Here is a 12,426-nt window from a genome sequence, read left to right as displayed (position 1 = left end):
TACTAGATCGAAAGCACTCACAGTATATTGGAAACGTGTCAGTTTAAAAGTGTGTACGTGCAATACATCGCTAATAACATATACGTTTGTGACATGTTTGCCAAGACAAGAGCTCAAAGTAACAATTTAATATCTTATCAATAGCCTAATTTGTCTGATTTGCACCGTCGTCAAAAAATAACAGTGCCAAATATTGTATCGCTTATCTAGAAACTTATCAAGGGGGTTTAAATATGAAGATCGGATTCTGTTGTTTGTCTAACCATATAACGCAGGGGATTTTAAAACGCAAAACCCCAGGTGCAGATGGCCGATTCTCCACTTCAGATGCCAACGCAATATGATTGATCTCCAGATTATTTTATTGATTGATTGGGAATTGAAAATGCATTATAGATATAGATAAAAAAAAAGTGCATAGAAATTCGTCGCAGATTGAAATTGAAAGAGAGCAACCCGTATTAGTTTTCACAATTTTTCCGAATGAAACACGTTATTAAATATAAATTTTATGCAAAGGACCAACAAATTATTAAGCAAAAAGAGCATTAAATGAGTTAAACTAACAATGGGCTCTTAAACTGTGATCCATTGACTTTATATGATAAAGCTTAACATATGAGATATAAATATATATTAAATATAAATAAAAAAGAGAACCCTTGTAGGATATTACTGAGTAAATTTAATAAATACATTTTTAATAATAAAGAGAAGACTTTATAAAACCTCGTGCAAAATAGTGCATGTTTTAAGGGGTGTTAATGAATATTTGCATAATACCGCTGCCATCAAATTTGACAGTAATATTACTATACATGTTCAGTCGTTTGATAAAAGGACAATGCAGAATCATACCTGTAGAGTGGTAAGAGTGGTAACACCCGAACATTTTAATTTCAATCAAGGATTGTCTCGGATCGCTTACATGTGTTTTGAATTTGAAAGACGAACATGTTTTTGACGTATGATTGCTTCACAAAGTCTATATCAACATTTTACCACAGAGACAAGGCGATCTTTAAACCCAAATACATGATTAGAACAATCTCTGATAAATAGAATAACGCCTAATTAAAGTCTGAACGCGTTTTCCTCTAGTCCAATTACTTGCATATCTACGAAATAAATGTTCGAATCAAATACAATATAAATTAAACGAAACGTTTCTTTAGATTTGCCGAATTTTCTTTTTAAAACCTTATACATTACCATGTTGACACAATTAAAGCTTAATATGCACTGTATGTAGCTGTTACAATTTTTACTAAAAACACACTAAATTAACCTATGTCTGATTTTGTAAGTACAAAGAGCACGCTGTGTTCGATCAAAATATATACGGGCATGGGGTTTCAACTTGCCGATGGTCCACCACGTCTTTTAAATCTTATTAGGGCAAGGGCGCGGAGTTTAGGTATTTTAGGTTGGCATAAAATGGTTATAAGCCACAACTCTGTAAATATACAATAGCTGCAATAAGAGATGTAAGACAAAACGGTGTTGTTACACCAAAATCTAATAGACTATGATAAGTACACACTTGGGAAATTATGTTCATGAATTACTGTTCAAATTTATGTGTGCTGATCATTGATAAGCTGGAACAACATGAGGACAAGTTTCAGTTGGATTCCTGAAGAAGTCGCATGAAACAATTGAACACAGAAATACGCCTCCGTCGACGATCGGACGAGTAGTATAGCGCGTACTGGTGGCATGAATGCTATCTATCTATCATGGAAAATAAGTAGGCATACAAAGCGTTTGTTAACTAAAAGACGCTGAAACTCAGAACAAGATCAGTTATACAAAAATAAGGTCAGACAGAAAACTAATGGTATGCAGATACTTCAAATATTGATTTAGGTTCTGTGGGCGAAACAAACACATCTGACTGAATAAGCATGCTCTCCTGATATATATTTTTCTTTTTGATATTAAGAGCTAGAAGGGAATCAAAACTAACAAAGATTGAAACGTGTTTCTCCCCTTCAGAGTATACTTTTCTTAACTGCGCGTTGCGGGTCATGCTACTTATTGTTCGTATTGATTTTTTTGGAAAAAAAATCATTTTGCTTTTGCGTCCTTAAAAAAAAGACAAAAATATATTGTTGTTGGTTGTGTTTTATTGCTTTTGTAAAGCTTGGTATATGAGTAACATACCGAAATAACAAAAAGCACACCACTTTTCAAAAGAATTATAATTTGAAAACAAACAGAGAAGCACATCAGGATTTTTTTCAATATTTCCTTTTGTATTTCCATGGTTAGAGAATTCTTTCGAGCTCAAAACTTAAATAGTATTGATGACAACTCGTTGCTCCTCATATTAAGACCAATGCGCAGCTCTGTAAACATCTTTGTCAACTGATAAGAGTCACCCAGGAGACATCGTAGTATAAAACGTCATATCAACAGACACTACACAGATAACTCGACCCGATGTGATCAGAGTGCGTCGATTTTACGTGTTTTTTTATTTTTTAATTTTGGAATAGCTATTAAATTAAATTCCTTCTACGGTTTGTTTAACTTATGTCATATGTTTTATTTCTTAAAGGTGTTCATCATGATTCCATCGGTGTTCTTCGTGGTGGCCGTGTTTTTTTCTGGTTCGAACATAGTGCGATGCGACGTGATAAGTAAGTTTACAATTGGATGTTATACAATATTTCCTGTCTATATCTAAATATATATAGAAAGGTTCGTGTCTAAGTCATAAACACAACAATAATACCATAAAGCAAATGTTATAACGGCAAAATCTCCGAAATGCATGTCTCTAATTTGGAAGAATATACTTACTTATGTTTTGATTTTTCTCCTAAAAATGTCGTCTGTGATGCTTTAACCCATTGATGCCTAGTGGACTCTCCCATCCTTGCAAATTGGATTTATTTATTTCCAAAATTAGGGATTTCTAGTATACTCATTTCTATATTTAGAATATTCCTTACAGAAATTACCTTAAGCAAACAGCGCAAACCCTGATGAAACGCCGCATCATGCGGCGTCTCATCTAGGTCTACGCTGTTTGCCAAGGCCTTTTTTCTAGACGCTAGGCATAAATGGGTTAAGACCGACAAGGTGTCATCAATATTAAAGCAAATTCCAGTAGTATGTCACCCTGCTTTAACCAAAACTATACAATTGTAGCAAAGTTGTAACAAGTTAACAAGTGGTAAAAGCCCAATTCTAAAAAAAAAATTCAGTTACGAATTGATAATCATGGTGTTCATGACGGACAGTGGGAGCCCAATTAAAATGATTAGACGTGAATAATTCATGTGTCTTGGTACGACCATAATTTTGGCGATTTTAATGAATATCGCGTTTAAATTTGTATGTCTGGACGTTAAATTATAGTTGTTGTTTAATTCCTGATGAATTTATTTTAGGTTTAGTTTCGTGTAATGAAACTACACTCTGTACAACCAATGTTAATTCCACGGTTTGTTACGATGGATTCTGCCACACACGTAAGCATTAAGGCATTTTATAAGCAAAAAGCATTTTCATTCGAAACGGAAATAAATTGTTTTTAGACGAGTTTATTCTCACTCAGAAATGACTAAGAACGCTTATGAAAAACTGCACAATTTCTTTCAAATATATCATTTCATATGGTATATTCGTGTATCATTTTGCATAAAGCTCTTGTGACGTGACCAATAAATATGTACGCTGATTTTTCATTAATTAAATTTCATCATTTCAGAGGCGGGTCGAAATTGCACAATGCCAACAACAACGACAGCAACAACAGTATCATCAGCTGCAACTACAACAGCTCCATCAATATCGGTTGCAACAACAACAGTAGCAGCAACATCACCTGCAATAACAGTTGCACCTAATACGACTGCAACAGGTCCGTGTAAGTACCTGGTATTATATTATCTATCGTTAAAATAAATAAATAAATAGAAATAAAAAATAAATAAATATATTATATGGAAAAATAAACATATAAACATATATATATACACGCACGCACGCCTGCATGTGCGCACACACACCCACTACCACACAAATACGCTAGCGCACACACACACGCACATCCGCACCCACACATTTACTATAAGTAAACATTGTTTAATAACGTGTGCGTGTGTGTGTGTGTGTTCGCGCTATCGTATTTATGTGGTAGTTGGTGTGGGTGCGCACGTGCATGTGTGCGTGCGTGTATGTATGGGTGTTTGGAGACGAATTAAACTAAATATGTTTTAATTACATATATTTTAGCACATTTTGCATCTCTCGTTGCAAATGTTTGTTTTTTTGATATTTAAATATACATGCTTAGTTACTCAATAATACTCGAATAGCTGGTCGAAGAAAACGTAGTGCAGACCAACAACAGTGTGTTCCAAACGCAAGTTGTGAGCTGAACGAACAAACAATACTGATGTGCAGATGCAACACTGGCTACTCCGAGGACCAAGGATTATGCACAAGTACGGTACAATCTCAATATATGGTATAATATACCAGAAAATCCGGCCTGTCAATATGTGAAAAGAAACAAAATACAAAATCTTACATTTATAACCTTACTTTCATAATGCATAATTCGTGTTAACTATTGTTTATTTAATCAATTGTAGAAAATGTCGCAGACTATTTGAGAGGGGCGGCACTTTCAGTTACCTTGGTAACGACAGTGATGCTGTATTTAATCTAGCAAACCAATCTACCAGTGCTTCAGCGGACTATTGAGTTGTTTATACTATCGCCTTACATTTCCAATATTTTACATCCATCGAAACAATTGTTTTTTAACATTTTAAACATATCCAATCGTTTACATCAATACACGTCACAACTTAATTTCTTTACCAATAACAAAATAAATCATAATCGAACAAGAAATACCTGTTGAAGTCTTAAAACATAATATAAACAAACTTCCGCCAACTAATTTGCTAAATAATAATGTCAAAAACAGACAGAAGAGTTAAAGCGCGTGAATTGAACAATATTGACGCTTGATCTGGCTTTAAAAGTGCGTGTGGCCTGTGTCTACAGACTATGCCAACGAGAGTGTACAGGTATGGGAGTTTCGGTTGTCTGCGCATGCCTGATGAAGCCGTTGTGCCGACCAACTGGTAATGCCAGGTCAACCGGAACAGTGTGGTCTCTTGTAAGCACGTGTGCGCCACTTTTGGCCGGATGGTTTATTTAGGTAATAAAAGAGATGAACACAACATTGTGTTATTGTATGATTCCTTAATCAAACATGTGAGCACTGGAACTGCATGTGTTCATTCAATCAAATTAACGCCTACACAAATGAACACTGTATATAACAAAATCATGTATAGCACGGACATGTGGAAGCAGATATAATGTAAGGTCGTGCGTTTAAAATGATTGCAATAGACTTCACATCACCACTCTGTTGTGATTTCCAAGAAAGATTTTAAGATACTGCTTCAAATGAATGATATGATAATTCAACATTTTATGCTTTAATCTTTCAGTAATGTTTGTATCAATATATTCTCTGCTAAAGGCGAAAACAATCTGCTTAAATGTGCACTGCATTATTTTTCCATATCAGAAATGCTACAAACGACGACATGAAGTTTTAAACATTTGCGCAAGAACATGTCAAATTTCATAACAAAAAGTTGTATTAGTGAACGAGTTTATGAACACGTTGAATTGGATGCGCGAGCAGTTTATTTATATTCAGTATGAGAAAACTCTATTAAAACTTACTAGGACATCATCAACATCATTTTTAGAAAAGTGTCACAATTATAGGTCACATGGCCGAATAAAGAAGAGGCTTTGTGGCGTTCTCGATGCAACTTTTCCTACAAGGAAATCGTAACAGTGTAAACGAAATGATTTTCTTAACAACAGCATTTTCAATCGAAACAAATTGCGTGCATTGTATATAAAATGGTATGCACAATCGACTTCACAGTACGAATTCGTCTCTACTAATACCTGCGGAATGTTTCTAGGATAGAATGAACGTGAATCTCTTCGGTTTTCTTTATATAAAGGTTATTCTTTCGTACAATGTAAATACTTATGTTTAATACAAATGCATACAACAACTTGATTTCTTCAAGCAGTTAGCACTTTCGTGATCGTGTACTATGCTGGTTGGTTATGATTCACTATGTTTATATTCGAACGCCTACTTGCGATTAAACACACACAAGGGAAATCACTAGTAGACTTATATGATACAATTTGTAAGAATTATTTTAAATGACAGCGCTATTACATCCCTTTCATATTTCAGGGACATACCAGAAATAGCACAAGTCACAAGTATTGATTTAGCGACTAATATGTGTTATGCCATGGTTATACTTTAAGCCTTATATACTTCGACCTTTAGGCATAACATATATGAGACTTTCCAGAGCCATTCAGACAACGATCACAGTTTAATAATGTCCATCTTACTTATAATTAAAGTATGTGTATATGAATTTCTCATCTTCTTAAATAATAGTGTATTTGTAATTCCAGTAAATTCTGAACAAGCTCGTTTTACTTTATGTGTCGCTCAGTTGCAAATAGTTCCATAATCCAACAAAAGTTTTTTTGTAGCATGGTTGTTCGCTTTGATGTTTTTGATGAGATTGAGCTGCGAGAAGCTTCGCCCACCACTAGGGAGAAACTGGAAGTGTCAAGAGTATTCGAAGGCATTTAATAATGTTTGGGGACATTATTTGTTACATTAATTTTCAAGTTAAAGTTTTGCACATCCTGCGGCGATGTACAGCCTTTAACGCGTCTTTAACTACTCCCGTTGCTTGATTTCGATCACCAATAAATGTAGGTGAACCAATGTATCTATTTCTAGAATGGCTTTTCAATATTTAATCAATCAATACAATACTCTGGACATCAATCATATTGCGTTGGAATCTTTAGTGGATACTCGGCCGTTTGCAGCTGAGGTTTTGTTTAATATTTGTATTTAAAAGTCCCCTGCGTAATATGGTTATACAAACAACACATTCCATCCATCATTTGTAAACCCCTTTAATACGTTTTAAGATAAGCGTAAGAATATCTGACACTGTTATTTTTTACGACAATGTAAATAAGACAAGGTAAAAGATAAGATGTTACTTTGAATTCTGTTCGTTGCTAACATGTCACACGTATATATTATCAGCGGTGTCTTGAAATGAAACGATTTTAAACTGAAACGTTTTCATTATACTGTATGTTCTGTCCATATATACATATATTTAAAATGGTAAGCATGCGTTTGCCCCCACGGAGTGGGAGGCATTAAGTATTTTAGTTGTTTGCCCGCGCGTCCGTATGCATATGACCTTAATGTGTAGATGTAGATGATCTTAAATAAATAAAAAATTGGCTGTTCCAATTTTTGTCAATATTATTGCCTTTTGATAGTTTTCCACTAAAGAATATATAGTTCTGTTAAGGTAACGTTTTCAAAACCTCTTTAAGTACTGGTTAGATATTGCTCAAGCTTATACATTTAAATAACATGTATGTGTAGATGATCTTTAAGAAAGGAACTGTGTCATTGGAGTTTTGGAAGATGTATGGTCCATTTCCTTTTTGTTTACTATGGAAAAAAGAGTACCAAATTCTTGCTGAACAATGCAGCTTATACTGATAACAATTCATTTTTGTTTTTTTCCTTGAATAAATTTAATTTTCCTCGTAAATATGTGTGAGTCGAGGACATCAAATTCAAAACCGCACAGAGTTTAAAAATAGTATATGCATATATAAAACGCAAATTTTATCAATATTTGCTATTACATAACAATACAAACAATATTTGTCAAAGAAATATTTGACAATAACATGACTTCTTAAGCCTTTTATCACCACAACAGAAAAAGAGGTAACAATAATTCCCATTCATTACTTTGACGCAAATAATAAACATAGTTAATTTCGTTAAGTACATTGTAATGTAAGAAAATGTATAATTTTGCGGCTTTTAGAGTTGCCTAGGTTGGTTCATTTTACAATAATAAATATACATTTTGATCAAAATACATAATCCGTTTAATGTTTCATTTATATGTGCTTGTCCTAGAAAAAAGGAAGGAATATCCAAACAGTTCGACAAATGATAATATAAATAAAATTGAAATTATTCGATCATTTATTTATGCACACTGGCGAAGACTCATCTTTTGTTATAATTTCATACATATGTTTTGTACTCTTTGTGTTTACTTAAATGGACCGTCGAATTGTGGAATAAAAGGCTTCGAAATAAAGTGGCTGTATTACTAATTCACAAGAAAAGTAAATAGTTTGGATTAAAGTTACATACTCCTCTAAAATCTTCATCACTGTACACCGACAAAATGACCTCCTTTTTGAAAACATGATTTTAAAAATACACTTCTGGTACCAAGTATTATGTCTGGGTTATAGAAAAAGGATTTTTAAGCAAAACTGAAAAAATTCCAACAGAGTTCATTAATTTTTTCTTTGAGAAATTCATTGTAATTAAGTTTTCAGGATAGTTAATACTTCCACAGTTGCATTATTTTTGAACATCAATCATTAAATGAACATATTGAATCATTTTCCATTCCCAGTTGCATTTCTACGGAACCATGATTTATTAAGAGCACTTATTAAAGAAAACATCAATCATCTTTAAACCTCCTTCTGCATAGCCGTTAAGTAAAATAATTTTGCTAATTCGCGGTTTACCATTCAACATATCATACGTATGCTGCTATTGCTGCTGATGATGGTGATAATAACAATACGAAGAAGTAGTAGTAGTAATAGTATACACTTGGGTCAAAACTGGCCTCGCCATAGGGTTAGGTAGTTAATGGGCACTTTCTTGAAAAACTTTTTAGTAATGGAAAACACATGCATTTTTGCTTAATAAACCAAATTTGATATGATCACGGTCCTCTACAAAGATGATATAAAACATTCTGGCGTAAGATTCACTCGGCTTGACATGTGAACTGATAAAAACGATTTGAAAAATCTTTAAAAAAATCATTTCTATGTCAGAGGTTGTTACAACTTCACAGGAATAGATATTAAGCCATAACTCTTACAAAGTTAAATCAATTATCATTGCCGTCAAAGGGGCTTCGATAATTTTCTTTTATGTCTAGAGAACATGTTGTCAATGCATAAATACATATTAACTGAAGAGAACAACCGTCTTTTTATTGATATATTGTTTGCAAACGGGACAATACCATAAGAACATGGCACATTCCTGACACGACACCAAGTGTCTACAGTCTTCAAACAGCACAGTTGAAGATCGCACTTGGCAAGTCCTACATAGGTATCTGTGCGCGTGGTTTTGTGGAGGACATGTAACTGGAAGAAAATTATATACTTTTTGAGCCGCATTACTGACGTTACTTTAAAATACTTAAATAATATTACTTCGTGAATTCGATAAACCTTTACCAATACACTCTTCTTTTGTATTAAAAAAAGTATTGTGTGTAAATTCTCACTTTGAATGTATTTGCGTTCGTTTACTGTTTGTCATAACACAAGTGGCCTACCTTCGTCAGTTCTATTTCGCTGGATGTTGTGGTTGAAAACTTGTCGTCGTTGTTGGACCTAAATAATTGACGTAGTATGTAAATGCAACGATCTAAAACACTGTTATGTTAAAGTATATGTGCTATCTTTGTGTATGTGAAACATTATATAGTAAAACAGGGTCCATAATGTATCCCATTCCCTCACATGTGTCCAGTTATATGTTGACAACATAAGCATATTCACAGAATAAGTTGATTACTATATACTTTATCATGGACATTAATACACAATAAAGTCACCTAAGCAACATTTCGATGGCATTATGTTCGAATCCGGTCAGCGGTCTGAAAGAAATATTTTTTCAAATGTTTCTGTATAGCTGGATATTTTTGTACCGCTACCTGAAGGTCATATTTTAACAAATGAAAATACTATTATAGAATTTCGTACGCGTTCGTCATATGATAATTTCTGAATGCTTTTTTGGATCTGAAACCACGCGTTTTTAGTAAATCAATAAAACAGCAAACTGACACGCCTTCAATGGCAGCCAAAAGACATGTCCTATAATGGTTGTTGTTTTTTTGTTTTGTGTAATTATATTTAGAAATTGGATTGAGGTCAATGCGATTAAATTGTTGTTATACTATTTTTATATTTGTTCATCGTTTTTTTTTTCAGAGAGCCTTATAATATGAAGTATCACGCCCCATGAAGTTCATATTTTTAAGAAATCAAAATATATTTAACAAATCTAGCAGAAAATCGTCAATAATATTTTGTGTATTTATTTTGAAATTTGGAAATCATTTTGTTAATATATTCTTTGTATAGCAATGTAAGATCAGCCAACATGGCGGCCATTTTACTCAAAATAATGAATCACGCAGACGGACAACAAAAGAAGATAAATAAGAAATAAGTTCACATTAAGGTAGTTGATCTCTGCCAATAAGATTTAGAAAGCTTTGTATAAACAATATAAGAAAAACCGCCACGCCCCTGGCAGAAATAGTGTGTGTGTGCTGTCCATACTTTTATTGCGCATTAGTTCGAATTTCTTTGACACATTGATCATCATATAAAGAGAATTGTTCCTTTCTTAAACGATGTATGTTGTCAAGGTCACATTGGGCAGACCATAATAGAAAAGTGCAAACATGAATTCGAAATAAAAGAAATAAAAAAGCGGATATGCACAAGCCTGAAATATTCAGCATCACATTCATACTCAGAATTCATCAGTCACATTTTGTCAGAATAAAATGGCTGTATCCCCACACATAATTGAGTTTAATTAAAAACAAAATTTCATCGATTTTAAAACGATAAATTGGTGAAGAGATACGCATTTTTGTCAAGCGATAGTCATTGAACAAGTCTATCGAAAATACATTGGAGTCATCTTAAACAGCTTTAGACTTTTTAATTGCCTCTAAATCTGACCCGTCAAAATGTATGTTTGTTTACATATGTTAACATCGCGTCAATCATCTGACATATAACGATTTCAGAAAAAAAATGCACATTCAGCTTCTTTTAGACAATGAGTCGCAAGCAAGTTTCAGATCAGGTTTAATATCAAGGTCACACATGAAGTGATGATGTTTAATATAAAGTTAACTTGTGTACATATTTTGTGTCCCCGCCAAAACTTAAGCGGTCTTAAGAAAACTCTCAAATTTATTGACCAACATCAAAAAATTTGATGCTCGCAATAACTAACCTGTTATGTTCAAGGTCAAGGGCGCACATGAAGATCAAAGGTCAAATTAGCATTAAACTTCTTGCGTAGAGAAAATTGAGTTAATACACATGTTAATCATTTTCAGAAGATGTTTTATGAGGAAATTGTACGTCTCGGGATTTAGGTTTAATTCACTTGAAGTTTAAATGTTTTTATGTAGCTTATTGTGTGCATATTTAGTGACCGTGTTAATAATTTAAAACCCATCGGGCAATTATAGAATAACTTGGCGGAGTTAACCACCAACATCAAACGATGTGTTGGGCGAACACTACAGCCTCCTGTGTCTGAGCTCAAAGTCATATTGAGTTGAAAGAGCTAATCCGGGATAAACACGTTTAATGCATACACAAAATATATTGAAACTTGGCACCCTTTCTTCAAGTATCGTAAACAAATTTCAATCGTCAAGTTGACGTTGAATTGTTAATACATGTATCATAATGATTACAACAGTAAATGTGTCTTGTTTGGAACAGAACTACCTTCTACATGATAAACTAGCACATATTTAAAGCCATATCGGTTTCATTCTACTCTCAAAAAGTATGGAGGATGCAAAGTTTTTGTTCCGTAAACAAATGTCTAATTTTTAGGATTCATCCTAGAATCACCTAGACAGTGACAACTAGTTGGAAATGAAACATTGGGTGTATTTTCAACGTTTCCCTAGGCTTGTGATTGTGAATGCAACAATTTAAATGATATTTATTGAAATCAGCCTTATTTTCTTAAGGTACAGCACCACAAATAAAACATTCCTATCCAGTTTGATTAAAATAAAAAAAATAATTAAGGAGAAGAAGTAACAAAGGTCACTGCTGACGCGAGACGCCGGATGATGACCACCAGCACGTCTTTCTCACATTAGCTAAAATTGTTTGACGTATGTTTTTTCTAGCTAGCTAACTTCACATGTGACAGGCTTCTCGAAATCTTTCTCACCTGATGAAAACGATCGTTCGATTGATCAGGAGGCTGGCGATGACAGCGTCTGGTTCTCTCCGGATTTATTTTGATAAACACGCATTCTGGGGAGAATCTTTCATGCTCTTGCCAAGGATTATCCTCGGCACTCCAGTTTCCTAGTGTTCGACCGCAGTGGAAACAATGAATGCCATCCCCACAACCTGCAAAAACGTTTCTCTTTGAAACTGTTATATACACCTAGT

General features: G+C 33.8%; 3 protein-coding genes across 8 annotated transcripts in view; 2 read left to right on the top strand and 1 right to left on the bottom strand.

Annotated features, from left to right (window-relative positions):
- Positions 1 to 12,426, top strand: part of LOC127881044 (uncharacterized) — a 133,745-nt gene that overhangs the window by 80,445 nt on the left and 40,874 nt on the right. The window lies entirely within an intron of this gene.
- Positions 2,374 to 5,210, top strand: LOC127881045 (uncharacterized). Its single transcript, XM_052428644.1, has 6 exons — positions 2,374 to 2,456; positions 2,564 to 2,645; positions 3,402 to 3,482; positions 3,722 to 3,880; positions 4,332 to 4,460; positions 4,611 to 5,210. Exons 2-6 carry the CDS (start codon positions 2,573 to 2,575, stop codon positions 4,685 to 4,687), a joined length of 519 nt encoding a protein of 172 aa, XP_052284604.1. The 5' UTR covers positions 2,374 to 2,456; positions 2,564 to 2,572; the 3' UTR covers positions 4,688 to 5,210.
- Positions 7,650 to 12,426, bottom strand: part of LOC127881035 (baculoviral IAP repeat-containing protein 3-like) — a 10,255-nt gene continuing 5,478 nt past the window's right edge. For all 5 annotated transcript variants that reach the window (XM_052428623.1, XM_052428625.1, XM_052428626.1 and 2 more), the window contains exons 4-6: positions 12,200 to 12,384; positions 9,525 to 9,582; positions 7,650 to 9,330 (exon numbers count right to left, since the gene is read on the bottom strand). In XM_052428623.1, the coding sequence (XP_052284583.1) occupies positions 9,146 to 9,330; positions 9,525 to 9,582; positions 12,200 to 12,384 (428 nt within the window). In that variant the 3' untranslated portion in view covers positions 7,650 to 9,145. The remainder of the gene's footprint in view (positions 9,331 to 9,524; positions 9,583 to 12,199; positions 12,385 to 12,426) is intronic.

The sequence above is a fragment of the Dreissena polymorpha genome, chromosome 5, assembly GCF_020536995.1.
Source record: "Dreissena polymorpha isolate Duluth1 chromosome 5, UMN_Dpol_1.0, whole genome shotgun sequence".
Lineage (NCBI taxonomy): Eukaryota > Metazoa > Mollusca > Bivalvia > Myida > Dreissenidae > Dreissena > Dreissena polymorpha.
This window is presented reverse-complemented; position numbering and strand designations above follow the sequence as displayed.

Bases quoted from the DNA above. Each gene is read 5' to 3' on its own strand.
- LOC127881045 (XM_052428644.1), top strand. From the start codon at position 2,573: ATGATTCCATCGGTGTTCTTCGTGGTGGCCGTGTTTTTTTCTGGTTCG. The intron at 2,646-3,401 runs GTAAGTTTACAA...AATTTATTTTAG, and splicing joins AGTGCGATGCGACGTGATAA to GTTTAGTTTCGTGTAATGAA. The intron at 4,461-4,610 runs GTACGGTACAAT...AATCAATTGTAG, and splicing joins GGACCAAGGATTATGCACAA to AAAATGTCGCAGACTATTTG.